Here is a 24768-nt window from a genome sequence, read left to right as displayed (position 1 = left end):
TTTTTACCTTTAACTTATTTTCAATAACAGCCTAGGAACAGTGGGTTATCTGCATTGTTCAGGGGCAGAACCGGGGATTTGAACTTGTAACCTTTCGGTTACTAGGCCAATGCTCTAACCACTAGGCTACGCTGCCGCTCCGACATGAACTCTGCTCCACAGTAAACAGATTATTATTGTAGGGAGTCACATAGATGACGTGTCAAGTAGAACGTTTCCCTCCTTGAGGACTTTGTGTGTGGACAAAATATGCTAAACTCAGCAAAAAAAGAAATGTCCTCTCACTGTCAACTGCGTTTATTGTCATGCTGGAGGATCATGTCAGGATGAGCCTGCAGGAAGGGTACCACATGAGGGAGAAGGATCTCTTCCCTGTAACGCACAGCGTTGAGATTGCCTGCAATGACAACAAGCTCAGTCCGATGATGCTGTGACACACCGCCCCCAGTCCATGACGGGGGGGTTCGGGGAGTGTCATCTGCTAGAACCGAAGGGGCTCTGGTTTTTCCCCCAAAGGGGACAGTAATACCCCGGAGCCCAGAAGACGGTAACCCGGAGGAGGTCTCCTGGAGGATACCTATTATTTTCTTTTTCTTTATTGGTTTAATAAATACGCTTGAAACTGAGCTATCACACTTGTGTCCGTGTCTAATCAGTGTAAACCTTTTGATCAAACCCCCTGGTCTGCCACACACCAGAAAATGGCCAAAAAGAGTAGAACCAGCTCACCTGCTTTTATAATATACTTTAACTATTAGATGTTCAATGTCTGTTTTGAATACCAAATGGATGCAAAAGGCACTCATTTCACGGAACTACCCCACTACATTGGGAAGAACCACTCTAATCATTACGATAGTACTTGTGATCATACCCTGCCTAACCATAAACTTTACATTGTCTCATTATCTGAACATGAGTATAACTCTGACGTGGGAGAAGGCTATAAATGTTTGACTGGTATTACTTCTCTCATACACATTTGGTCATAGAAGAGTGAAGATGAAGGGCTATATTTTGCTGGGTTTAATATTTCTGCTCCCTGTCACAGTTATTGGACAATATACGACACCAGATTGTGAGTAGCATCTTTTTCTGCAATGCAATCTTTTGAAGAAATCTGGAACGCAAACCTGTGTTATATAGCATCTGTAGCTCAGTTGGTAGCGCATGATGCTTGCAACACCAGGATAGTGGGTTTGATTCCCGGGACCACCTGTACATAAAAATGTATGCACGTATGACTAAGTTGCTTTGGATAAAAGTGTCTGCTAAATGGCATATTGTAACATTACTGTAGCTATGCACTGATGGCACTTCTAAAATGGGCATGTTAAATATAGATTTAAATCAATGTCCTGCTGCTTTATAGGCTCTTTGTGGGCTAGGCCCTTTGTTTGAAGGTAGTGCTCTTTATCAAATTGTGTCTTTAGTTGCTCATGATGTTGTTTAGCCAAAACAATTGAAAAATGTAATGTTTCAATTACATGTTTTGTTTTTACATCCAGTGACATTGTGTGTAGGAATAAAGGACTTTGAAGTGTGCAGGACACATTTACCACCTAAATGCAGTGACAAGAGCAAATGCTACTGTAAGGAAAATAAAGCATTTTGTAGGTATGTTTCAGCATTTCCCACAATCTTTTCCCTCAATATTTGTATATACACTGCATATATCAAACATTAGGAACATCTTCCTAATAATGAGTTATTTTTGTTTACCTACACTCTCTGAACGCTTTAAAAAAAAAGTAACCCTGCCATATACTAATTAAAACATAAAGTTGATAGCAGAGAACAGGCCTACCATTTACCTTCACTCCTACGACAGACCAGAGCCTTAGATATGCAGTTTTACATGGCAAAGTAACAAGAAGGTTGTGGATTCGCAGACCACCGTGGACAAGGGTAGGGGTGAAAAGATATCTATTACACTAAAAGCACTGCATGAATCTACCATCTTATTTGCGGTCCTTGAAAAAATGGCTTTTTATAAATGCATTTCATACAATTATATGTAATTTTACATAAGTGGAGACAAGTAGAGTCTGTTTTAATACTACAGCAGAGCATGACAACGAATTAGCGCATGCTGCAGCACCAGAGACATTTTGATTTCTATACAAGCTGTTGTTCAAAAATAGGAGTCTAAGTTTGTAACAGTGCTAAAGTTGTCTGTCAACTGCAAAAATGGAGCGCAACAGAACCAGTTACAACTGAAGTATCATGCAATGAATTAGAGAGAAAGCCAATCAATGTTGAATACAGCAGCCACATATCATCAGGTAGGCCTGGTTTGTCTCTATGATATTCAGTGTTTGCCCTTAGACCCTACTTCCCAAGAATATCACAGTCAACACAAATCCAGTTTGTAACAACAATATCATGGAATACAATTGAATAATTTTCCCAAATACATTTTATGCATATTATGCAGACACAATAAATAATATATATATATATAATATATATATACAGGGACGTTTCTTTTTTTTAAGAGTTTATATATATATATTGCCAGGGCAATGAATTGCAACGTCCGTACTGTGAGACGCCTAAGACAGCGCTACAGGGAGACAGGATGGACAGCTGATCGTCCTCCCAGTGGCAGACCACGTGTAACAACACCTGCACAGGATCGGTACATCCGAACAGCACACTTGCGGGACAGGTACAGGATGGCAACAACAACTGCCGAGTTACACCATGAACGCACAATCCCTCCATCAGTGCTCAGACTGTCCGCAATAGGCTGAGAAAGGCTGGACTGAGGGCTTGTAGGCCTGTTGTAAGGCAGGTCCTCACCAGACATCACCAGCAACAACTCCGCCTATGGGCACAAACCCACCGTCATGGTCTTGGGCGGTGTGTCACAGCATCATTGGACTGAGCTTGTTGTCATTGCAGGCAATCTCAACGCTGTGTGTTACAGGGAAAAGACATCCTCCTCCCTCATGTGGTACGCTTCCTGCAGGCTCATCCTGACACGACCCTCCAGCATGACAATTCCACCAGCCATACTGCTCGTTCTGTGTGTGATTTCCTGCAAGACAGGAATGTCAGTGTTCTGCCATGGCCAGCGAAGAGCCCGGATCTCCCACCCATTGAGCATGTATGGGACCTGTTGGATCGGAGGGTGAGGGCTAGGGCCATTCCCCCCAGAAATGTCTGGGAACTTGCAGGTGCCTTGGTGGAAGAGAGGGTAACATCTCACAGCAAGAACGGGCAAATCTGGTGCAGTCCATGAGGAGGAGATGCACTGCAGTACTTACTGTAGCTGGTGACCACACCAGATACTGACTATTACTTTTGATTTGGACCCCCCCACACACACACACACACATTATTACATTTCTGTTGGTTACATGTCTGTGGAAATTAGTTTATGTCTCAGTAGTTGAATCTTGTTATGTTCATACAAATATGTACACATGTTAAGTTAGTTGAAAAGTACCGCTGTTGACAGTCAGAGGGCGTTTTTTGTTGTTGCTGAGTTTATATACAGTACCAGTCAAAATAGTACTTGTGCTCTGCTGGCCTCTCTCCTTACAAAAATGATATTTAGCTCTTGGAGACGCAGGAGAAGCTAGACTAGAATAGCTTGCTGGACATTTATACTAATATTCGATGAAATATGCAAGCTCTTATTCTCTGAATGTTAAACACAGCAGTCACGGGTAGTTTGAAAGAAGAGCCAACGCGTGATGGCGGTAGGCTATAGCAGTTATTTATTCAGAAACCATAACGATTCAATCTTAATGAAGAGAAATGAAAGCCGTCTGCATCTTATTCTAGTCCTATATTATTCATTACAATGATGAAGATAACGACACCAAAGCGTATTTAATTTAACCTTTAAAGCCAGGAAGGAATGAAGCTACAACAGAGAGAAAAAGAGTCGGTTGGCTACGGGAAATATTATGAAAGGTGTATATGCTCAGCCTACTATTTATATAAATGTAAAACAGGCCCTATTATATTTCAAAATTTAAAATCAAATTCACTAGCCTACATGTATAATTGTAATTTTTTAGGCCACATGTCCTGCACCATGATCGCATGTTCTCTCCCAGCATCATGGTTTGAACGAGGAGCGTACGTCCAGTCCATATATTACAATACAGTACATTAATACAGTCCACACTCAAAATGATTAGCCTACTGGAGCTTGTTTCATGTATTTGCCCAAGAGAGCATAGCTACATCTATGGGCTATTATGTTTGGATAGTAGACTATCATTTTGTCTGTCAAACAGGTAGGCTTTTCGATAATTTCATGAATAGGAAGAAATATTCTCCAACACAAATACCTCTTGTTGTTAATAGCCTAAATTACAATTCGAGTAATTTACCTAACTTAAATTACAATATGAGGACTGTTTAAATGAATTAGGCATTCTCGAATTAGCCTATTCAGCACCCATACACTGTCCATCTCCACGGCTGCCGCTTCATAGTAATGCAAGTTTTGTAAATGACTCGAATATGGCTTATGTGAGGTCAATAACTCTGATAAATAGCTTCATTATGGGCAAAGAAACATTGTTTTTATTCAAATCAATTATAGCTGTAGCAAGCTTATCTACGGTCCCCCTTCTCACCTTCATGCTCTCGCTCTCAAACTGAACAGGACATCAGTATGCGTAGTCCGAGCTCACATATATGGCTTTTTTCTCTCTCTCGCCTCCTGAAGTGCCAACGTACACAGTACAGTCATCGGTTAGGCAGTACAAAACGTTTTACATCAGCAAGAGCAGGGCAGGCCGGGCTCATGATTGGGAAAGAAATACATTAGAAATATAACTTCACCCCGTGCTTTTCGTAAAGCCATGAGATAGCCTACTATAATAATTTAATCAATTAATAATTACATGACCCTCCCCTGGACAAAAATAAATAAATACTAAACCCTCCCCCTGCCTGAAATTGAAAAAACATGACCCTCCCTCATTTTTCTCTGGGTAACTATTGTGTACATTTCGATCTCTGCCTTAACAAGTGACATCAATACGGGATCATAGCTTTCACCTGGATTCACCTGGTCAGTCTAGGTCATGGAAAGAGCAGGTGTTCTTAATGTTTTGTATACTCAGTGCATATTTGTATATATTTTTATATTTTTGTGTTTTGGCATCAGACCTAATTAGAAAAGTATTCAGAATTTGCTGTTGTGTTCCTTTTCAGGTGTAACAACTACATAAACACGTGGTACATAGGGGAGAATTGCGACTTTGAGTGGACCATCTTGACTTTCGCCCTGGTAGCAACTCTACCAGGATTGGCCCTGGCTGCTATTGTTGGTGTGACGGTCCAGTGTGTCCATTACTCAAGGAAACCAGCTGAGAAACAAAAGGATCGGACAGAGGGGTGAGAGGGGGAGAGAGTTTGGACAAGGCTAATTATTTCCATGTGTTTTGCACATTGTATGGCACCTAGTATCAGGAAATAAGCTTGTTAAAAATATTTAACAGAATTGATTCAGATCAAATCAAATTCAAAGTTTATTTGTCACGTGCGCTGAATACAACAGGTACAAAGGACCTTACAATGAAATGCTTACTTACAGGCTCTAACCAACAGTGCGATTTTTAAGTAAAAAATAGATATTAGATGATGTGGTAGTAGAGAAAACATTCTATGACTGTGGTGGCTGGGGTCTTTGACAATTTATAGGGCCTTCCTCTGACACCGCCTGGTGTAGAGGTCCTGGATGGCAGGCAGCTTAGCCCCAGTGATGTACTGGGCGTATGCACTACCCTCTGTAGGGTACATTTGTCCACAGTCTTGTTTCAGGTTTGAAATGACTAGACACTTATCATATATTTATAATGTAAATTTCACTCTTTTCAGTTACACAAATAATGCAATGTCACCAACAACATATGATAGAAATAACCAAGATGACATGTTCACCAACACTGTGTTTGCCTCAGACATGCCGGTGAGTAGCTTGAGTCCTTTACTTAAATCTCCACATGGTATTTGACCAACATATAGTATAATGATATTTCCAATGGTGATGACACATCCAGAGATCTTACTAAATTAGGGATTCTTTATCTCCCAGCAATTATGAGATAATCTTTTACCTCAGATAAATTCAACTGCAGGTATTCTTCTAAGGTCGTAAAACCAACCAAATCACAGGGTACTAAACTCTAGTGACCATAGGAGATGGCGAGAAACAGCCTTTGCACTGGTACAAATCACAGGATGAATTACATCGCCATGGTTATTGTACATAGCTGAATAGTCCAGAATTCCTTCGTCTTCAATTTTTTTAATCTAAATTGTATTTTTATTATTAACCCACTCTTCGGAGGACAAAAATAACTTTGTTTTTACAGCTTTTTTTGCCACCAATACATACATTTTACATATATACATTTGACATATTACGTACATACATACATACATACATACATACATACATACATACATACATACATACATACATACATACATACATACATACATGCATGGCACTTTTTTACACAGTGTTCTGGTAACAGAAATATATATTTTTCTTTTTTTATATATATAGATATCTACAGTAAGTACCAGTGAAATATTTGGACACACCTACTCATTCAAGGGTTTTTCATTATGTTTAGTTTTTTCTACATTGTAGAATAATATTGAAGACATCAAAACTATGAAATAACACATATGGAATAATTTAGTAACCAAAAAAAGTGTTAAACAAATCTAAATATATTTTAAATTTGAGATTCTTCAAAGTAGCCACCCTTTGCCTTGATGACAGCTTTGCACACTCTTGGTATTCTCTCAACCAGCTTCATGATGTAGTCACCTGGAATGCATTTCAATTAACAGGTGTGCCTGATTAAAAGTTAATTTATGGAATTCCTTTCCTCCTTAATGCGCTTGAGCCAATCAGTTGTGTTGTGACAAGGTAGTGGTGGTATACAGAAGATAGCGGCAGGGTAGCCTAGTGGTTAGAGTGTTGGACTAGTAACCGAAAGGTTGCAAGTTCGAATCCCCGAGCTGACAAGGTACAAATCTGTCGTTCTGCCCCTGAACCGGCAGTTAACCCACTGTTCCTAGGCCGTCATTGAAAATAAGAATTTGTTCTTAACTGACTTGCCTAGTAAAATAAAGGTAAAATAAAAAAATTAAAAAATGTGGTAAAATACAAAGTCCATATTATAGCAAGAACAGCTCAAATAAGCAAAGAGAAATGACAGTCTATCATTACTTTAAGACATGAAGGTCAGTTAATCTGGAAAATATCAAGAACTTTGAAAGTTCCTTCAAGTGCAGTCGAAAAAAAACATCAAGCACTATGACGAAACTGACTCTCAGGAAAGGAAGACCCAGAGTTACCTCTGCTGCAGAGAATAAGTTCATTAGAGTTACCGGCCTCAGAAATTGCAGCCCAAATAAATGCTTTACAGAGTTCAAGTAACAGACACTTCTCAACATCAACTGTTCAGAGGAGACTGTGTGAATCAGGCCTTCATGGTCGAATTGCTGCAAAGAAACCACTACTAAAGGACACCAATAAGAAGAGACTTGCTTGGGCCAAGAAACACGAGCAATGGACATTAGACTGGTGGAAATCTGTCCTTTGGTCTGATGAGTCCAAATTTGAGATTTTTGGTTACAACCGCCATGTCTTTGTGAGACCAGAGTAGGTGAACGGATGATCTCTGCATGTGTGGTTCCCACAGTGCATGGAGGAGGAGGTGTGATGGTCTGTGGGTGCCCTGTTGGTGACACTGTCAGTGATTTATTTAGAATTCAACCCACACTTAACCAGCATGGCTACCACAGCATTCTTCAGCAATACGCCATCTCATCTGGTTTGCGCGTAGTGGGACTATCATTTGTTTTCAACAGGACAATGACCCCACACACCTCCAGGCTGTGTAAGGGCTATTTGACCAAGAAGGAGAGTGATGGAGTGCTGCATCAGATGACCTGGCCTCTACAATAACCCAACCTCAACCCAACTGAGATGGTTTGGGATGAGTTGGACCGCAGACTAAAGGAAAAGCAGTCAATAAGTGCTCAGCATTCAACCTTCAAGACGGTTGGAAAAGCATTCCAGGTGAAGCTGGTTCAGAGAATGCCAAGAGTGCAAAGCTGTCATCAAGGCAAAGGGTGGCTACATTGAGGAATCTAAAACGTACAATATATTTTTTGGTTACTACATGAATCTGTATGTGTTATTTCATAGTTTTGATGTCTTCACTACTATTCTACAATGTATAAAATACTAAAAATAAAGAAAAACCCTTGAATGAGTAGGTGTGTCCAAACTTTTGACTGCTACTGAAAATATAAATTGTAATCGTACTTTATCAAAAGCTTTTTCAAAATCTGTGATGAAAACTAGGCCCGGTTTCTTTGTTTCAAGTTCTATTGTTTCAAGTTATTGTCGTATATTATCTTCAATGCATCGTCCATGTAAAAAGCCTGTTTGATCAGAATGAACAGTTATCTAGTGAAACCTGTTTAATTCTATGTGCTATGCATTTCACCAGGAGTTTCGCACCACAATATTGAAGCATTTCCTTGTCTTTGTTATTGTACATTATATTGTCCCATTAGATTATGTAGCAACAATCTCTGTTTTAGTTTATTACACTGTCAAGCAACATTTTTACATTTTGAACAGTAAACATTGCCCTGAGCAACTGTCTCTATTTGTCTTATTTCTGAAGAATCGGCCAAAGCCCTCCAGTATTCAGCCCACCCAGGAGAGGTTTCCCATGGCCAACTTACTCAACAGCCCTTACAGGTTAGCTGTCTGAACAAAATTCAACATGCCACTGGTTTTCACTTTCATTTATGGGGATCCTTATTTGGTCTGCAATGTTACAATGTGCTTTAATTGAAATGTTGATCTCTCTACTCTCTTAGCCCCCAACCAAACGGCATGCGGCCCACTTTAGATAGATCGTCTTTGACAAACCTTACAAGCCAGCCGTACAGGTAAGCCCATGTAAGACTGTCAAATGGAATGTATCCAAAATACATTCTAAGCAAAACATTTTTTAAACTTAGTTAAATAAACCCCCAAAAGTAATCAGGAATTACTGTGGTCCTCTTTTCAAAAAAGAAAATATTATCCCGTTTACTCTATTGTTCTCTTTATTCTATTCTCTTAGCCCTTCACCAAACAGTATTCGACCCTCTTTAGATAGATCGTCTTTGGCCTATCCTCCAAGCCAGCCATACAAGTAAGCTAGTTTTTGTGTTTTTTCAGTGTAATACTTTGTTCAATGGCAGTGATGTTGTACACATTTTGGTTGTATTAACATACAATTCTCCGTGATAGACAAAAAGTTCAACAAAATTAGAGACGACAACAGGACAATGCTCCCTCTACACAGTTTTAGTAGTCATCCAGTGATTTGAGGAGCATGACACTGACGTTATCCATACCCATTTCCAGCATGTTATTTTATCTTTTGTTATTGACAAAAAAAAAACTACTGTTGAAATGTTGATATCTATGCTCTCTCAGCCCTTCACCAAGCGGTATGCGACCTACTTTAAATAGATCATTTTTAGCCAACCCTGGGAGCCAGCCATACAAGCCCGTTTCTTTTGATTTGTGTGCTTTCAATCGGCTACAGTACTTTGTTCCATGTCAAGTTATATGATCATGTGCCCTTTCAACAACATTATAAATATTGTTTTGAACTGTCAGCTATGCTACAGGTATGACACAGCCCCTGGGTAACCCCTATCCCAAGTCTCCATCGCCAAGGAACCCGTATGAAGACAGAGCGCCACCTCCAGACCATTATGACGACCAGCATATGAGACCAACACAGCCCCCACCTGGATACAACGGCATGATGGTGAGTGATTGCTTCCCTCTATTGAACAGTATGATGAATTCAACTGATCAACTGGACAAGCAAACTGTAGGGCGAAACATGGCTTTAATCTTAGCCTAAAGGTCCATGTTAGTTAGCCCCTAGATGACCAGGCTGATATAGAAAGCAGTGTTTTGACATGAGATCTGTTTCTATCTTCTAGAGAGAAGGCATGTCTGGGTATCCTGTGCCCAGTTCACCTGCTCCCCTCTACTCAGCTCCGGAGTACAACCCCAGGTCCCAGTTTCCCCGAGCCCAGATGGGGAGACTCTACTGAGGACAAACAGAGGGACCCTGGACTGAACTAGGAAGGAAGTGGAGCTCCACCAATTTCACTATTACAATGACCAAAATAGAATTCATATCTAATTTCAATTTTCATTTAACATAGTAAACATTTTAAATTTAAAGGCAATGTTCCCACATTCACAGAAAAATTACCTTTAAATGTTAATCGCGCAATAAGATGGATCTTCTGTGCTACGGATTTAATCTAGGCCTTAGTAACAGGTTTGGGGTCAATTCCAATTTAATTTGAAATTCCAATTCAATTCTTGAATTCACTCATGAAGTGGAGAATTTACATTGAATTCAATTCCAATTTCAACAATCTTCAAGTTATGGAATTTGACTGTTTGAGTTGGAATTGTAAAATAAAAACGAATCTTTGGAATTCAATTGGAATTCAATGTGTACATTTCCCAGTTAATTTAATTAATGCACAAGTATCAAAAATTGACTGCAGGATTTGTTTTAAATCATTCCAGCTTGTATTTCTATATTTCCAGTATAGCTAGGCTGTCTGAACGGTGACATTATCAGCCTGAAAGCCTGATGGAATTGAATTCAAATGAGAATTTGTGGCATTGTGGAAAATATGAAATTGGTAATTGAATTCTTGGAATATACCTAACACTGGATTGAGAGGAATTGAATTCTCTAAACTGACATGGAATTTGAATTGAATTAAATGGAATTTACAGGGAGGGAATTTAATTGTAATATAATTTGTGGAACTAACCCCAACCCTGCTAAGTAATACCCTTTTTAGACTAGTCTGATTTGTAACAAATTAATTATATATATATATTTCCACACAGTACCAGTCAAAAGTTTGGACACCTACTCATTCAAGGGTTTTTCTTTATTTTTTTTACTATTTTCTACACATATGCTGAGCACTTGTTGGCTGCTTTTCCTTCACTCTGCAGTCCAACTCATCCCAAACCATCTCAATTGGGTTGAGGTCGGGGGATTGTGGAGGCCAGGTCATCTGCACTCCATCACTCTCCTTCTTGGTAAAATAGCCCTTACACTGCCTGGAGGTGTGTTGGGTCATTGTCCTGTTGAAAACAAATGATAGTCCCACTAAGCGCAAACCAGATGGGATGGTGTATCGTTGCAGAATGCTGTGGTAGCCATGCTCGTTAAGTGTGCCTTGAATTCTAAATAAATCACTGACAGTGTCACCAGCAAAGCACCATCACACCTCCTCCTCAATGCTTCACGGTGGGAACTTTACTTGCGGAGATCATCCGTTCACCTACTCTGCATCTCACAAAGACAACGGTTGGAACTAAAAATCTCAAATTTGGACTCAGACCAAAGGACAGATGTCCACCAGCCTAATGTCCATTACTTGTGTTTGCAGCAATTCGACCATGAAGGCCTGGTTCACTTAGTCTCCTCTGAACATTTGATGTTGAGATGTGTCTGTTACTTGAACTCTGTTAAGCATTTATTTGGGCTGCAATTTCTGAGGCTGGTAACTCTAATGAACTTATCCTCTGCAGCAGAGGTAACTCTGGGTCTTCCTTTCCTGTGGCGGTCCTCATAAGAGCCAGTTTCATCATAGCGCTTGATGGTTTTTGCGACTGCACTTAAAGAAACTTTAGAAGTTCTTGAAATTGTCCAGATTGACTGTCTTAAAGTAATGATAGACTGTCATTTCTCTTTGCTTACTTGAACTGTTCTTGCCATAATATTGTCTTGGTCTTTTACCAAATAGGGCAATATTCTGTATACCACCCCTACCTTGTCACATCATAACTGATTGGCTCAAAAGCATGAAGGAAAGAAATTCCACAAAGTAACTTTAAAAAAAGCATACCTGTTAATTGAAATGCATTCCAGGTGACTACATCATGAAGCTGGTTGAGAGAATGCCAAAGCTGTCATCAAGGCAAAGGGTGGCTACTTTGAAGAATCTCAAATGTAAAATATATTTTGATTTGTTTAACACTTTTTTTGGTTACTACATGATTCCATATGTGTTATTTCATAGTGTTGATGTCTTCACTATTAATTCTACAATGTAGAAAATAGTAAAAATAAAGAAAAACCCTTGAATGAGTAGGTGTGTCCAAACTTTTCACTGGTACTGTATATAAATATATATATATATATATATATACACAGCTCTGGAAAAAATTAAAGATACCACTGCAAAATGATCAGTTTCTCTGGTTTTATATTTTATGGGTATGTTTTTGGGTAAAATTATTATTTTTGTTTTATTCTATAAACTACTGACATTTCTCACAAAATCCAAATAAAGATATTGTCATTTAGAGCATTTATTTGCAGAAAATGACAACTGGTAAAAATAACAAAAAAGATGCGGTGTTGTCAGACCTCAAATAATGCAAAGAAAATAGGTTCATATTCATTTTTAAACAACACAATACTAATGTTTTAACTTAGGAAGAGTTCAGAAATCAATATTTGGTGGAATGACCCTGATTTTCAATGACAGCTTTCATGCGTCTTGGCATGCTCTCCACCAGTCTTTCACATTTATGTTTAGTGACTTTATTTATTTCACCTTTTTTAACCAGGTAGGCTAGTTGAGAACAAGTTCTCATTTACAACTGCGACCTGGCCAAGATAAAGCACAGCTGTTCGACATATACAACAACACAGAGTTATACATGGAATAAACAAACATACAGTCAATAATACAGTAGAAAAAAGAATGCAAATGCAAATGAGGTAAGATAAGGGAGGTAAGGCAATAAATAGGCCATGGTGGCGAAGTAATTACAATATAGCAATTAGACACTGGAATGGTAGATATGCAGAAGATGAATGTGCAAGTAGAGATACTGGGGTGCAAAGGAGCAAGATAAATAAATAAATACAGTATGGGGATGAGGTAGTTGGATGGGCTGTTTACAGATGGGATATGTACAGGTGCAGTGATCCGTGAGCTGCTCTGACAGCTGGTGCTTAAAGCTAGTGAGGGAGATATGGGTCTCCAGCTTCAGTGATTTTTGCAGTTCGTTCCAGTCATTGGCATCAGAGAACTGGAAGGAAAGGCGACCAAAGGAGGAATTGGCTTTGGGGTGACCAGTGAAATATACCTGCTGGAGTGCGTGCTATGGGTGGGTGCTGCTATGGTGACCAGTGAGCTGAGATAAGGCAGGGCTTTACCTAGAAGTGACTTGTAGATGACTTGGAGCCAGTGTGTTTGGCGACGAGTATGAAGCGATGGCCAGCCAACGAGAGCGTACAGGTCGCAGTGGTGGGTGATATATGGGGCTTTGGTGACAAAGCAGATGGCACTGTGATAGACTGCATCCAATTTGTTGAGTAGTGTTGGAGGCTATTTTATAGATGACATCGCCAAAGTCGAGGATCGGTAGGATGGTCAGTTTGGATGTTTGGCAGCATGAGTGAAGGATGCTGTATTGTGAAATAGGAAGCCGATTCTAGATTTCATTTTGGATTGGAGATGCTTATTGTGAGTCTGGAAGGAGAGTTTACAGTCTAGCCAGACATCTAGGTATTTGTAGTTGTCCACATATTCTAAGTCAGAACCGTCCAGAGTTGTGATGCTGGACGGGCGGGCAGGCAGGTGCGGGAAGTGATCGGTTGAAGAGCATGCATTTAGTTTTACTTGCATTTAAGAGCAGTTGGAGGCCATGGAAGTTTTATGGCATTGAAGCTCGTCTGGCAGTTAGTTAACACAGTGTCCAAAGAAGGGCCAGAAGTATACAGAATGGTGTCGTCTGCGTAGAGGTGGATCAGAGAATCACCAGCAGCAAGAGTGACATCATTGATGCAGTGTCATCTTAACACAAATCCACCTGCTGCTACATTATTTGTTACTGAATGAATGATGGCAAAAACTTCATATGAAGAGTGAATGAATGGTTGAGGTGAACAATTTATCAGGAGATGTCTTTATTTACTAAAGGAGCGCCTAACATTTCAGTTGAGACATGGGAATAGATAACACTGATTTTGTCTGATGCATGAGAGACAGTCCTGATAGTGAACATGATGTTGTTGGCACTGAGCAAAATGATTTTAGTAGTGCACACATGGGAAAAATTGAAAACCCCTGATTGTCTGACAAGCGATTATTTCAATGCATAATGGACACATACGAGTACAAAGCCGAGTCGTCCACATCCCCTTTCCATCCCTTTGAATACAGAGAAAACTGACACAGACGACTGTTTACATTTGCAATTATAACTGGGTCTTTAAAATGCATTATTTTCACAATTTATTGCTAGCAGAAACAGTACTAAAAATCATACAATGACTTGTCAGAGAACAGTTATCCCAAGGTCAAAATGAGAATAGTCAGCAGTCAATCAAACATGGCATTAGTTCAAATCAAATGATCTTAGCACTGATACTGCATATAACAAGTGTTGTGCTATTCAAACAATCCAGGCATGCACAAGCATACTACTGAAAAAAATGTGCTTTCAGCAATGTTCTGATTCAGGACTTGCCTGACGAAGTTTGTTTGAATAGCACCCTAGGTTTGAGTACTAATGGTGATGTGAGGATAAGGTTAATAAATAACTAATAAAGTTGTAAGAAAATGTGACAATTGTCATCCTTTACCACATTGAAACCATTGTATTTCCCTGCTCTATAGTGAGTGAGAATAGGATTGTGAGAATAGGATTGTTCTGAATATGGGAAAGGGTGTGTGAAGTGGAACTCTACATTAAAATGTCCTTGTGATGCCGCGCAATGTGCTGGCTCTTTTCAGAGGGCCTACGGAAGCCTTTAGTGCAGTAGTCACAACGGTGGGGATAGTCCTTGGTGTGGATGGATATGACGTGCCGTTTGAAACCAGAAGCGTCAGCGGAGCTGTACTCACAGTACTGGCACTGGTACACTTTCCGTCCACTGTGGGTCTTCATGTGCTTCTTCAGTTCCAGCTGATGCCTGAAGCCCCGTCGACAGCGCTTGCACTTGAATGGCAAGTCTTTGGTGTGGACGGACAGGATGTGGCGGCTGAGTATGAACGGGTCCGGCGTCTTGAAGTCACAGTGGCGGCACTGGTGCAGCCTGGCACCTTTGTGAGTCTCTGCATGTTTTTTGAGCTCCGAAGGCCGGTGGAAGCCCTTTTCACACACATCACACTTGTGAGGGAAGTCTTTGGTGTGCACAGAGATAATGTGGCGCTTCAGGTCACTGGAGTTGGTGCTTTTGTGCTCGCAGTGCGGACACTGGTGAGTCTTGTGGCCCTGGAAGATCTCCATGTGCCTCTGCAGCTCCCGCTCGTCAGGGAAGGCCTGGGGGCAGTGTCCACACTTGAAGGGCAGCTCAGCGCCGTGCTTACTCTTTATGTGGGTCTTCAGGTTGGACTGGTCGGCACAGCGGAACTCACAGTGCTGGCAGTGGTAAGGCTTCTCACCTGTGTGGGTCCTCATGTGCTTCTTGAGCTCTGAGGGGTGGCGGAAACCCTTCGCACACTCCACACATACATGGGCAAAGCTCTTGCTGTGCACAGCCAGCAGGTGGCGGTTGAGCAGACCCTGCTCGGCTGTCTCATAGTCACAGTACTTACAGTGGTGCAGCTTGGGTTCCTGGTCACGCAGGATGAGCTTGTTGGAGCTGAGGGGGCTCTCCACACAGTAACGCCGCGTGAACTCAGTGAACTCTGGTACCCTGTCACTCTTCACTATGAGCTTGTGGCCCTCCAGGTGGTTGTGGAAGTTGACCTTCTTGTTGGTGGTAAAGTCACAGTCTGTGCACTGGTACTTCTTCTTGAACATGTGGTCCGGGTGGTTCTTCATGTGGATTTTCAGGAAGCCTCGTGATCTGAACTTTTTCCCGCAGATGTGACAGGGATACACAGTCAGAGGTTGGCCATCTGGACCAATGATCACAGCTGGGGAGAAGAGTGGAAGAAAAAGACCAGGCAGTGTTAGGACTACAGCTAAAAACTAATATTATAAAATTGTATGGTTTAATGAACATAGAACCCCATACCTGTCTGACACTGACGTGTCTCTCCCTTCTTCTTTTTCTTGATATTCTGTTTGAGAGCTCTACTTGTACTCAGGCTGTCGCTGATCTTCAGGTAATGTGTACCTGTGTTGTTCTTGTTCTCCAGCCTGGAGTCCAGACTGTTACCTAGAGAAAATTATTTTGAGCCTATGTCATATACCACATTCACCAATTCAACACTCAAAAATCATGATGTGAACAAAATCGAAATGTAAGGCTAAATGTAGAATTCTATCTTACAGCATACTGAATGCATGCCTATGAAGGAAAGGAGTCAGCTTTACCATAAGCTGCAGCCCAGGCTATGGTGCCAAAGTTCTTATTATGGCTGGAGTCTTCCAGGGAGTCCTGAATGGCAGGGGCATCCTCCTCTCCCACTATCACCTCCATGTACACCTCATTTGCCATCTCAGCACAGTCTGCTCAGAGACAAGCAAAACGTAGTCATTATATTTAATACTACAACCACTTATTGGGACAAAAAAAATAAGACAGACATATGATCTGATGTGTATAAGGGATTGGAGGAAGTGCTGGTAATTCAGGGGACTCACTGATCTCTGAATCCTCCTGGGAAGGGTCTTTCACTGCCATGTAGACCATCTTCTCTCGAGACAGCTTGCCAATGCCCCCAGTCTCCAGCACTGTGTGACCGTTGTGGAAGTCACTCTCAGCTACAATCTCTGTGCCACCTGCACTCACAGTAAACGTCTGAAGTCAGGAAAACTAAACAGAGGTGTGCCTTTCAAATAAGTCGTAACTTTCAGAAAGCCAAATAATAGCAGTCCTCGCCTATGTTAACATCATCATCAGCCTCTGCCTTGAAGATGTAGACTTTGATGCACTCAGAGTCGTAGTCGCCCTCTTTGGAGCCATCCTCCTCAGGCATCACCTCAGAACCCATCTTAAGGGGCGTGTCCTCCATGTCCAACTTCTCCTCAACATCATCCACTGCACAAACAGCACAATTATTGTTCACTCCCCTGCGTATTTATTTAGACAGTGAAGCTAAAACTTATAATTTGGCTCTATAATATAGCATTTTGGATTTGAGATCAAATGTTTCATATGAGGCGACAGTACAGAATGTGACCATTTATTTGAAGGTATTTTCATACATATCTGTTTTACCTTTTACAAATGAATGCACTTTATGTATCTAGTCACCCCATTTGAAGGTGTCTAAAGTATTTGGGCAAATTCACTTATCGTGTATTCAAGTTAGTCTTAAGTTTAGAGTTTTGGTTCCATATTCCTAGCACACAATGATCACGTCAAGCTTGTTGGATGCATTTGCAGTTTGTTTTGGTTGTGTTTCAGATTATGTTGTTCCCAATAGAAATTCATGGTAAATAATGCAAACTGCAAATGCATCCAACAAGTTTGTAGAGTCACAAGCTTGATGTAGTCATTGCGTGCTAGGAATATGGGACCAAATACTAAACTAGACTAAATTGAATACACTATAAGTGAATTTGTCCAAATACTTAGCACACCTTCAAATGGACTAGATACATAAAGTGCGTTCATTTGTAAACGGTAAAACAGATATGTATGAAAATACCTTCAAATAAAAGGTGACATTCTGTTCTTTCGCGTCATAAAACATTTGATCTCAAATCCAAAATGCTGGAGTATAGAGCTAAATTAATCGTTTAAGCTTCACTGTCCAAATAAATATGTAGGGGTGTGTACATTCTCTGTTTCATCCTATTGAAGGCAATTATTCTGTCAGTCTTGGACCAAATCAAATTGTATTTGTCACATGCGCCGAATACAACCTTACCATGAAATGCTAGTAGTTCTAAGAACAGAAGATGTATGCGACTTACAGGAGATCACCAGGTAGTCCTCAGAGACACTCCCCCCATCCTCATCGTCCTGCTCCTCGATGGTGACTGCAGAATCTTCCATCTCCTCCACATATGTCTCTGAGTTGCAGTTAGAGACCATGATCTCCTCCGTGACCATCTCAAACACCTGGTCAGGAACACTGTCAGATTCCTCTATGAGCTCTGCTGTCAGCACATGTTGATGGTGGTCTGAGTCCAGCACCTCATCGATGGCCACCTCGGCCCCCAGGACCGACTCAGTCATGATCATGCCGTCAGGGTCGTCACTGCAGCAGATGTCTGGCCCCTCTACAACCGCTGAGCCTAGGTCATGCTCAAATGTGATGCCCTCCTCATCAGTCACCACATCTGACACCAGCACCGCCTCTGGCACAGACACCACAATGTGGTCACCGTCGATGTGAGCCATGCCACCCACACCTGCCACTGGGGAAGTCAGGAGGAACGGTTAGACTCATCTTATCAGATCGAACATACACAGACACAGTCAAATGAACAAAAGGCCATGAGGAATTGATAGAGATGACATACCAAAATCCTGCATTATCATTGTGTGTTGCATCTTTGAGTTCTGCATCTGAAAGTTCAAGACCCCTCCACCACGGTCCATTCTATTTGTATCCTGTCTGGTACAAACACAAAAGAGGAGAGGATTAAGTTGATCTCATTTTATTAATTGAATCAGGACCTCTGTCAATGCATAAATCAATACAAATGTGTCAACACATTTGATTCAATTAAATAATCAACAGACTGATCTTCATCAATGCTGAATAAACATTGACATAAAAACGACTAAATGTTAAGACTGAAAGATTAAAAACACATTGCATTTCAGCATTCACATTTGATGCTGAGCTCTCAAACCATCAGTGAAGTGTTATGCTTTTTGTTGTTGTCATCAGCAAGGGAGGAGACACTTGAAATAGAGAAAAGGAAAACACATAGCCGATAAATCAGTTTCCATTATATTATCTATCCTGAAAAATAATTGTTTTGTGGAAATAAAGCAGACAGCTATAATGCTTGATTAGGTTAGGAGGTTAGGAGAATGTCAGGTTTGGAGAATTAGGTTAATGTTAGGAAAAGGGTTAGCTACAATGCTCTCCTAACCTGCAAGGAAACGTCCCTTCCGGTTGTAGCTGTACTGCATCTAGTCACAGCCGCGTAAATTATCCTACATGGGTGGAATAATATTAAATGTAAAATGTAAATGTAAATACCGTTATGACAGGAAGTTACTTTTTCGTAGCAGGTTAGGATCATTAACGTAGCATGTTATGATAATGAGGTTAAGGTTAGGAAAAGGGTTAGCTAAAATGCTCTCCTAGCCTGCCACGAAAAGTCACTTCCGGTCGTAGCTGTACTCCATCTAGTTACTACAACCCACTGACAGACAGCAGAGAGAGCGCCCAGACGCAATAAATATGGCGGCTTCTGTTTACATTGTGGGCACACAACCCCGCCAACAATGACGTATAGCGCGAGCGCACAGGTGACTGTAGCAAAAATAATGAATAGACATGAATAATATGCTAAATGATATTTAAGCATACGTCGAATCTATGATTTTTTTTTCAGGACTCCAACAAGTGTGCAATACTGATGCTTTGCAAATGTTTTTCTGTTCTGTGCTAAATTAGCGAGCTAACTAGTTAGCAATAGCATTCCCAGCTATTGTAATCAATATTATTAGTCAAATAAAACGCAGTAACCCCACAACTGTGTATATACTTTAGAAAGTGTGCACTGAAAGAAAACACAAATGAACATCGGCTTGCAAAAGTCACGATATATTTCCGAGCTAGCTATTCCGTTAATTAGCTTGGCTAGCTAGCCACCATTGTTACTTTTTTCGACTGGGGTGGAGGCCCGTAGGCCTTCGTGACAAGGCCCCGTTGTCATATTGCATTAAACGTAATACATACTTACCAAACCAAGTCACTGGTGTCTTTTTTAAATGACACTTTTCGGGTTCAAACAGTCTTTCCGTAGTCTTCTTGTTAAATTAGGTTATATTTCTCATGGTGCAAATGAGAGGCCTGTACAACATTCTAGATCCTTAAGGCTGTTTTCAGGCCTGGACCAATCACGTAGCTCCCTGATAGCTCGGAAGGGTGGGGGCGGTGGGGGAGTAGACTGCGCTCAGTCTTCAATATTTTATTCCAAAACTGCTGGTCCCTGTCTCTACAACTAGACATACGCCATGTAACTATTGTAAAGTTTAGAAATCTTAAACATGTCTGTATGTACAAACTAATAGGTGGAAGTGCAGTGTATACTCCAACTGCTCACTCACTTTGCAACAAATTGCTATGACTATCTGAAGTTAGGCCCAATACTGTAACTGTCCTCTAAGTGTTAAATTCTGAGTTTTCAACTGAAACGTAGTATAAATTGTTACAATTTTTGTCACATGCACAGAATAAAGTATGTGTAAAACAGTACAGTACATAACTTGTGAGCTCTTTTCCTATAATGCACAATAGATATAGTAAAATAGATAAGAAATAAAACAAGTGAAATGGAGAGAAGAAAAAAATGAAACACATGAATGCAGATATATACAGATTTATATACAGGTCGTGCAGTACCATTATTTCAATGTGCAGAGGTACTGGAATGATTGAGGAAGACATTTACATGTAAACCAGTGTAAAAGTAGTATGCAGAAAATGATGTTTTTTTTATGACTGAGGCCTGTGTGATACTTTATGTTAATAATGATATACTGTATCGGTTCTAAGTATGTGGATTTGTGTGTCAAATCAAAACATTTGAATCATTTAAGATGTATTTGTGCAGCACCTTGCATGTATAACTGAGAAAGGAGGGATGTGTCCAGTTCCAGTGGAAGGGATCGTGAAGCCACACTAAATAAATCAGTGCTGTATGATCGGCAGAAGAAAATGACAACTCAAATGAAATGCACAGAAATCAAACCTACTGTTTAATGTACTTTAATACATGAAGTGAAAATATTTTAAGTGAGAGTTTGTTACAGATTACTAAGGAATGTTGAGTACACCGTTTTGCCTATGTGCATTGGCAGGCTGCCCCATTCTGTCCCAAATCAGGGTAGTGGATCTCTCAGGGGAGGCATAGACACGACCATGACTTGACAGGTACTCTCCAACTGAGAGGGCCTTACTGGGACAGGGGTTCCTCAAATCAGCGGGGCTAAGGGACTGGGGTCTCTGCAGCCCTCTGATGGAAGAGGCCTGAAATGATTCTCTCGGGGACTGGCGTACTGCTCCAGTCGCAGGGTCACTGGAGCTCAAGGTTTTGGCAGGGACAAATGAAGATTGGCCACCACTCCTAAGCTTGACTGAAGACGCACCTACTGTAGGAGGTAATAATACGTTTGGAAATATTATGGCCTACACATATATATGAAATAAAAGCAAGTACAAAATTCAGTTCCTATGGATTTCTATACACTTGCTGAGATGCAATCAAATTTTATTGGTCGTGTACACATATTTTGCAGATGTTATCGCAGAGTTGCAGTAAAATGCTTCAGTTTCTAGCTCCAACAGTGCAGTAATACTTAATACACACAAATCCCCAAAATATTAGAATAAACAATGTCATAGTCCGGGAATATAAATATATATGTACATGATGGTGTGTATAGACATTATGGTTTAGTATATGCTCTCCCTACTAAAATACTAACTCACCAGGTGGAGACCTGGTTCAACCTGCGATAGGGGTCAGGCGGGGTGGTTTGTGGGGAGCTGGCCATTAGCCTCCAGGATGCGGCTGTTCCTGACTGCCTGGAGGGAGTGAAGGCTGGTGCAAGTAGGTGGTAAATTCACGTTGAGCATGCTGCTTTTCAGCTCCTCTACAACAACAACCTACATCTGGGTAAAATCCCATTTCACATATACAATTGGTCAAACACACAGCAGATCATGTTAAACTGGTAGTGTCGATTTGTTTTTGTTTTCAAGTAAAAGTCAATATGTGAATTTGTGTGGCAAATTGGATTTTCTATTCAGGCGCTCTTTTTACCTATGCTCCTTGCGAGTAAGCAGCTTAGATTGAGTGGTGGCCTGACTGGGAGGCCTTGGCTGCTGTGACCAGGCTGGGCTATGGATCTGGATGACTGGCCCAATGGGGAGGGCCAGTAGTGGGGCAGCTGGCTGGGAGGAGGTGTGTATGCGACTGTGTCCTCCAGACTATACTTGTCGAACTCCAGATCACTGTAGCCATAATTACAAGGTGACAGCATTGTTGTACCAACACTCCTGAATGGTGTGGCAGCAGCAGGGATGGAGGAATAGTCCTGTCTTAAACCTTGGAAGAAAAACACTGTCAAACACCCTCTTCACAAGTAAAGTAATTATGTATAGTATGTGGGTCATTCTTGGGCTCAGGTAATATTTCAGTCCCTCTGACTTTTTATAGAGAATTGGGCCACCAAAATCATATGTTAAAAGATTTTGTATATACATTGAAATGTCCAATATAATGAATTTAAATAAATATAGCATTAATTTAAACTTTAAACTGAGAATTGTGTCATGCCCCCCAGGCATTTCACTTAAATTTTACTTGTGAAATGTATGTTAAAATGTGCACATAATTAATAACTTTTGCCATTAATGCAAACATATATTTGTGTTCTTTTGTTGAGAAAGTATTTTTATCAAATAAATTCCTGATTATTGATTAAAATCACACAATTTAGCTCTGTCCCTCAGTCTACACTCAACTCCGTCACACTAAACAAACTGACAATAAAAATGGTCAGTCCACCCTTATGTGCCATCCTTAACAGGAAGTGACATCTTCAACATCATGGTACAGAAACAGGCAAGTAATCACATTTTTGTATATCTGTACTTTGTTGTTTTTTAAAGTAATTTGGGGATAGTTGAGTTGACCAACTCAACCCCGTTACATGGAATAAAGATGGAAAACGAGTACTCGTCAAAATTATACTTTACTAACCCATAAAAATATACAATCTATTAATTTCATGCACAAGATGTGGTCTCCTGTCTTTCACCACATGAGGAGCAGAGGCCATTTTGAGCCAAAAAACCCAACCCCCGTCACACTCAACCCCGCCACGTTTCATTGTAACGGGGTTGTAAACCTGTGACAGAGTTGAGTTATTTACTTTATTTATGAATATTGCATATAAACAGATTAATTATTCAATATATTATACATTATATATTGTTCATACTCACTTATGAAACATGCTGTAATGTGTTCCATGTGAACAAAAAATATTGTAAGGCAGGTAGCCTAGTGTTAGGAGAGTTGTGCAAGGCTCTTAACTTCAGTTGTTCCTTTAAGTCGCTCTAGATCCTAAATTACTCAAGGATTACAGTGTATACATGTATATATTCTAAGAAGACAAAGGTAGTGTCGAGCACGTCAAAATGCTGACCCAGAAAAAAGGGCATAATACCTTATGAGAGAGAGCTTCCTGCTTTTCACAACAGAATTACACAAACGTGGATTCAAAGCTGGTACATGGAACTTTTTGGAGTCAAGCCATAGAAAAGGGGCTCCTGATGGTGTGGGAGGAACGTTGAAGAGAACGGCGGACAGGTTGGTGGCTAAAGGCCGTGATATCAGTGATGCACAGGAGATTTTACAAAGCCCTCCGTTAGACAAACACGTCAGTGAAGCTGTTCTTTATGAAGAGTGCTGATGTTGAACGTGCGATGGAGATGATACCAAGCCCGATAAAAGCGGTGCCCTCCACCATGAGAATACACCAGGTCATCACCCTTGCTCCTGATGAGCTGATGTCTCGTGATGTCAGCTGCCTTTGTTCAACAAAGGACCTAAACGTTACATGCTTTAACTCACAGCATTTCAGTTCCAGGCAGAAGGTCCTAGCTGCTCCAGAACAGCCAGCATGTCACTGTGGGGCAAGTGTGCATAACAGCCATCATATATGTGTACATCCTGCCCCACTAGTTTCTCTCTCTGGGTTTCAAGAGGAGATGGAGATATACCATCTCCACCACTAACCTCCGCTGGTTCAGGGTCCAGCAAATCACATACATTTTGTCGTTCCTACAGCAAAGAGGGACAGCTGATGAGCCCACCAGAGAGAGCCTGGTTGTTGCTGTTGATATTTCTTCGCCTCTCGCTTAGAGCTTCATTTTCAATTTCCAGTCTCCGCACTAATTCATGTATCTTGCGCACTTCTCCCAGTTCCAGTGCAGTAATGTCCTGCTCCATCCCTGTGTCCGGCCTAAACCTTTCTCCAATTCTGCAGCGTTCTTTACTTTTCACTGGTTGAACAGCACTACTTGACCAGATGACCACACTGAAAAATAAAAAGCTCCAGCTGAATTATACACTGAATTCAGAAACCAAATGTATCTAAAAGTGACATCAAGTAATCCCAATATTATCAAAGTCCAAAACAACTCTCGAAATGTAGAGCCACTGTATGAATCCACTACACTCTTGTGTACTGACCCAGACTTGCAGCAGGAGAGACTCAATAGCGCGCTTGGATGGCTTTAAAGTGCCAGGTTCTATTGTGGATTAAAGAGTCTGACAAGCTGCTTCTGAAGAAAACCAAAGAAAATCTGAGGAGCCGACTTGGTGACACCTGCAGTCATAAGTGATGAGTAATGACTTGTTAGCCATCATAGGTCAGATCACACACAGTCACTCATCATAGTCGACCATGAACCCTTACTGTTCTGGCCTAGCAGATCAGATGGTCGTGACCGCTAATAAAACCACCACATCTAGACGTTTTTAAATGACCAAGTTAAGGATATGAAGGGGTTTTAACCATCTAGATTTATTAATAT

The 24768-nt window shown here is 40.8% G+C and overlaps 2 protein-coding genes across 4 annotated transcripts; one reads left to right on the top strand and one right to left on the bottom strand.

Moving 5' to 3' along the window:
* Positions 1 to 970: 970 nt before the first annotated feature.
* LOC115105649 (uncharacterized) lies at positions 971 to 12207 on the top strand. Its single transcript, XM_029627899.2, has 9 exons — positions 971 to 1078; positions 1509 to 1617; positions 5185 to 5367; positions 5851 to 5941; positions 8691 to 8767; positions 8890 to 8961; positions 9138 to 9209; positions 9683 to 9836; positions 10018 to 12207. The coding sequence occupies exons 1-9, from the start codon at positions 1003 to 1005 to the stop codon at positions 10129 to 10131; spliced, it is 948 nt and encodes a 315-aa protein (XP_029483759.1). The 5' UTR covers positions 971 to 1002; the 3' UTR covers positions 10132 to 12207.
* A 1815-nt stretch (positions 12208 to 14022) lies between these two features.
* Positions 14023 to 20087, bottom strand: LOC115105648 (zinc finger protein 711-like). Of its 3 annotated transcripts, XM_029627895.1 has the most exons (9): positions 19901 to 20087; positions 19082 to 19145; positions 18500 to 18594; positions 17948 to 18394; positions 16908 to 17066; positions 16670 to 16807; positions 16400 to 16534; positions 16098 to 16241; positions 14023 to 15996 (listed from the first exon to the last, which is right to left on the bottom strand). In XM_029627895.1, exons 3-9 carry the CDS (start codon positions 18576 to 18578, stop codon positions 14819 to 14821), a joined length of 2280 nt encoding a protein of 759 aa, XP_029483755.1. In that variant the 5' UTR covers positions 18579 to 18594; positions 19082 to 19145; positions 19901 to 20087; the 3' UTR covers positions 14023 to 14818. The 3 variants fall into 3 exon arrangements, with proteins under 3 accessions (XP_029483755.1, XP_029483754.1, XP_029483757.1); XM_029627894.1 differs by lacking the exon at positions 19082 to 19145; XM_029627897.1 differs by lacking the exon at positions 19082 to 19145 and having other exon boundaries at positions 18500 to 18590.
* Between the last annotated feature and the right edge of the window lie 4681 nt (positions 20088 to 24768).

Source organism: Oncorhynchus nerka, linkage group LG22, assembly GCF_034236695.1.
Source record: "Oncorhynchus nerka isolate Pitt River linkage group LG22, Oner_Uvic_2.0, whole genome shotgun sequence".
NCBI lineage: Eukaryota > Metazoa > Chordata > Actinopteri > Salmoniformes > Salmonidae > Oncorhynchus > Oncorhynchus nerka.
Note: the sequence above shows the minus strand (reverse complement) of the source record. Positions and strands in the feature narration are given on the sequence as shown.

What these genes read in the sequence shown, in the direction of transcription:
- LOC115105649 (XM_029627899.2), top strand. Translation starts at nt 1,003, where the DNA reads ATGAAGGGCTATATTTTGCTGGGTTTAATATTTCTGCTCCCTGTCACA. An exon ending in CAAAAGGATCGGACAGAGGG is followed by an intron (nt 5,368 to 5,850) that starts GTGAGAGGGGGA and finishes CACTCTTTTCAG; the next exon opens with TTACACAAATAATGCAATGT. An exon ending in CTTACAAGCCAGCCGTACAG is followed by an intron (nt 8,962 to 9,137) that starts GTAAGCCCATGT and finishes CTATTCTCTTAG; the next exon opens with CCCTTCACCAAACAGTATTC.
- LOC115105648 (XM_029627895.1), bottom strand. Translation starts at nt 18,578, where the DNA reads ATGGACCGTGGTGGAGGGGTCTTGAACTTTCAGATGCAGAACTCAAAG. An exon ending in TGATGATGATGTTAACATAG is followed by an intron (nt 16,808 to 16,907) that starts GCGAGGACTGCT and finishes CTGTGAGTGCAG; the next exon opens with GTGGCACAGAGATTGTAGCT. An exon ending in CCAGGAGGATTCAGAGATCA is followed by an intron (nt 16,535 to 16,669) that starts GTGAGTCCCCTG and finishes GTCTCTGAGCAG; the next exon opens with ACTGTGCTGAGATGGCAAAT.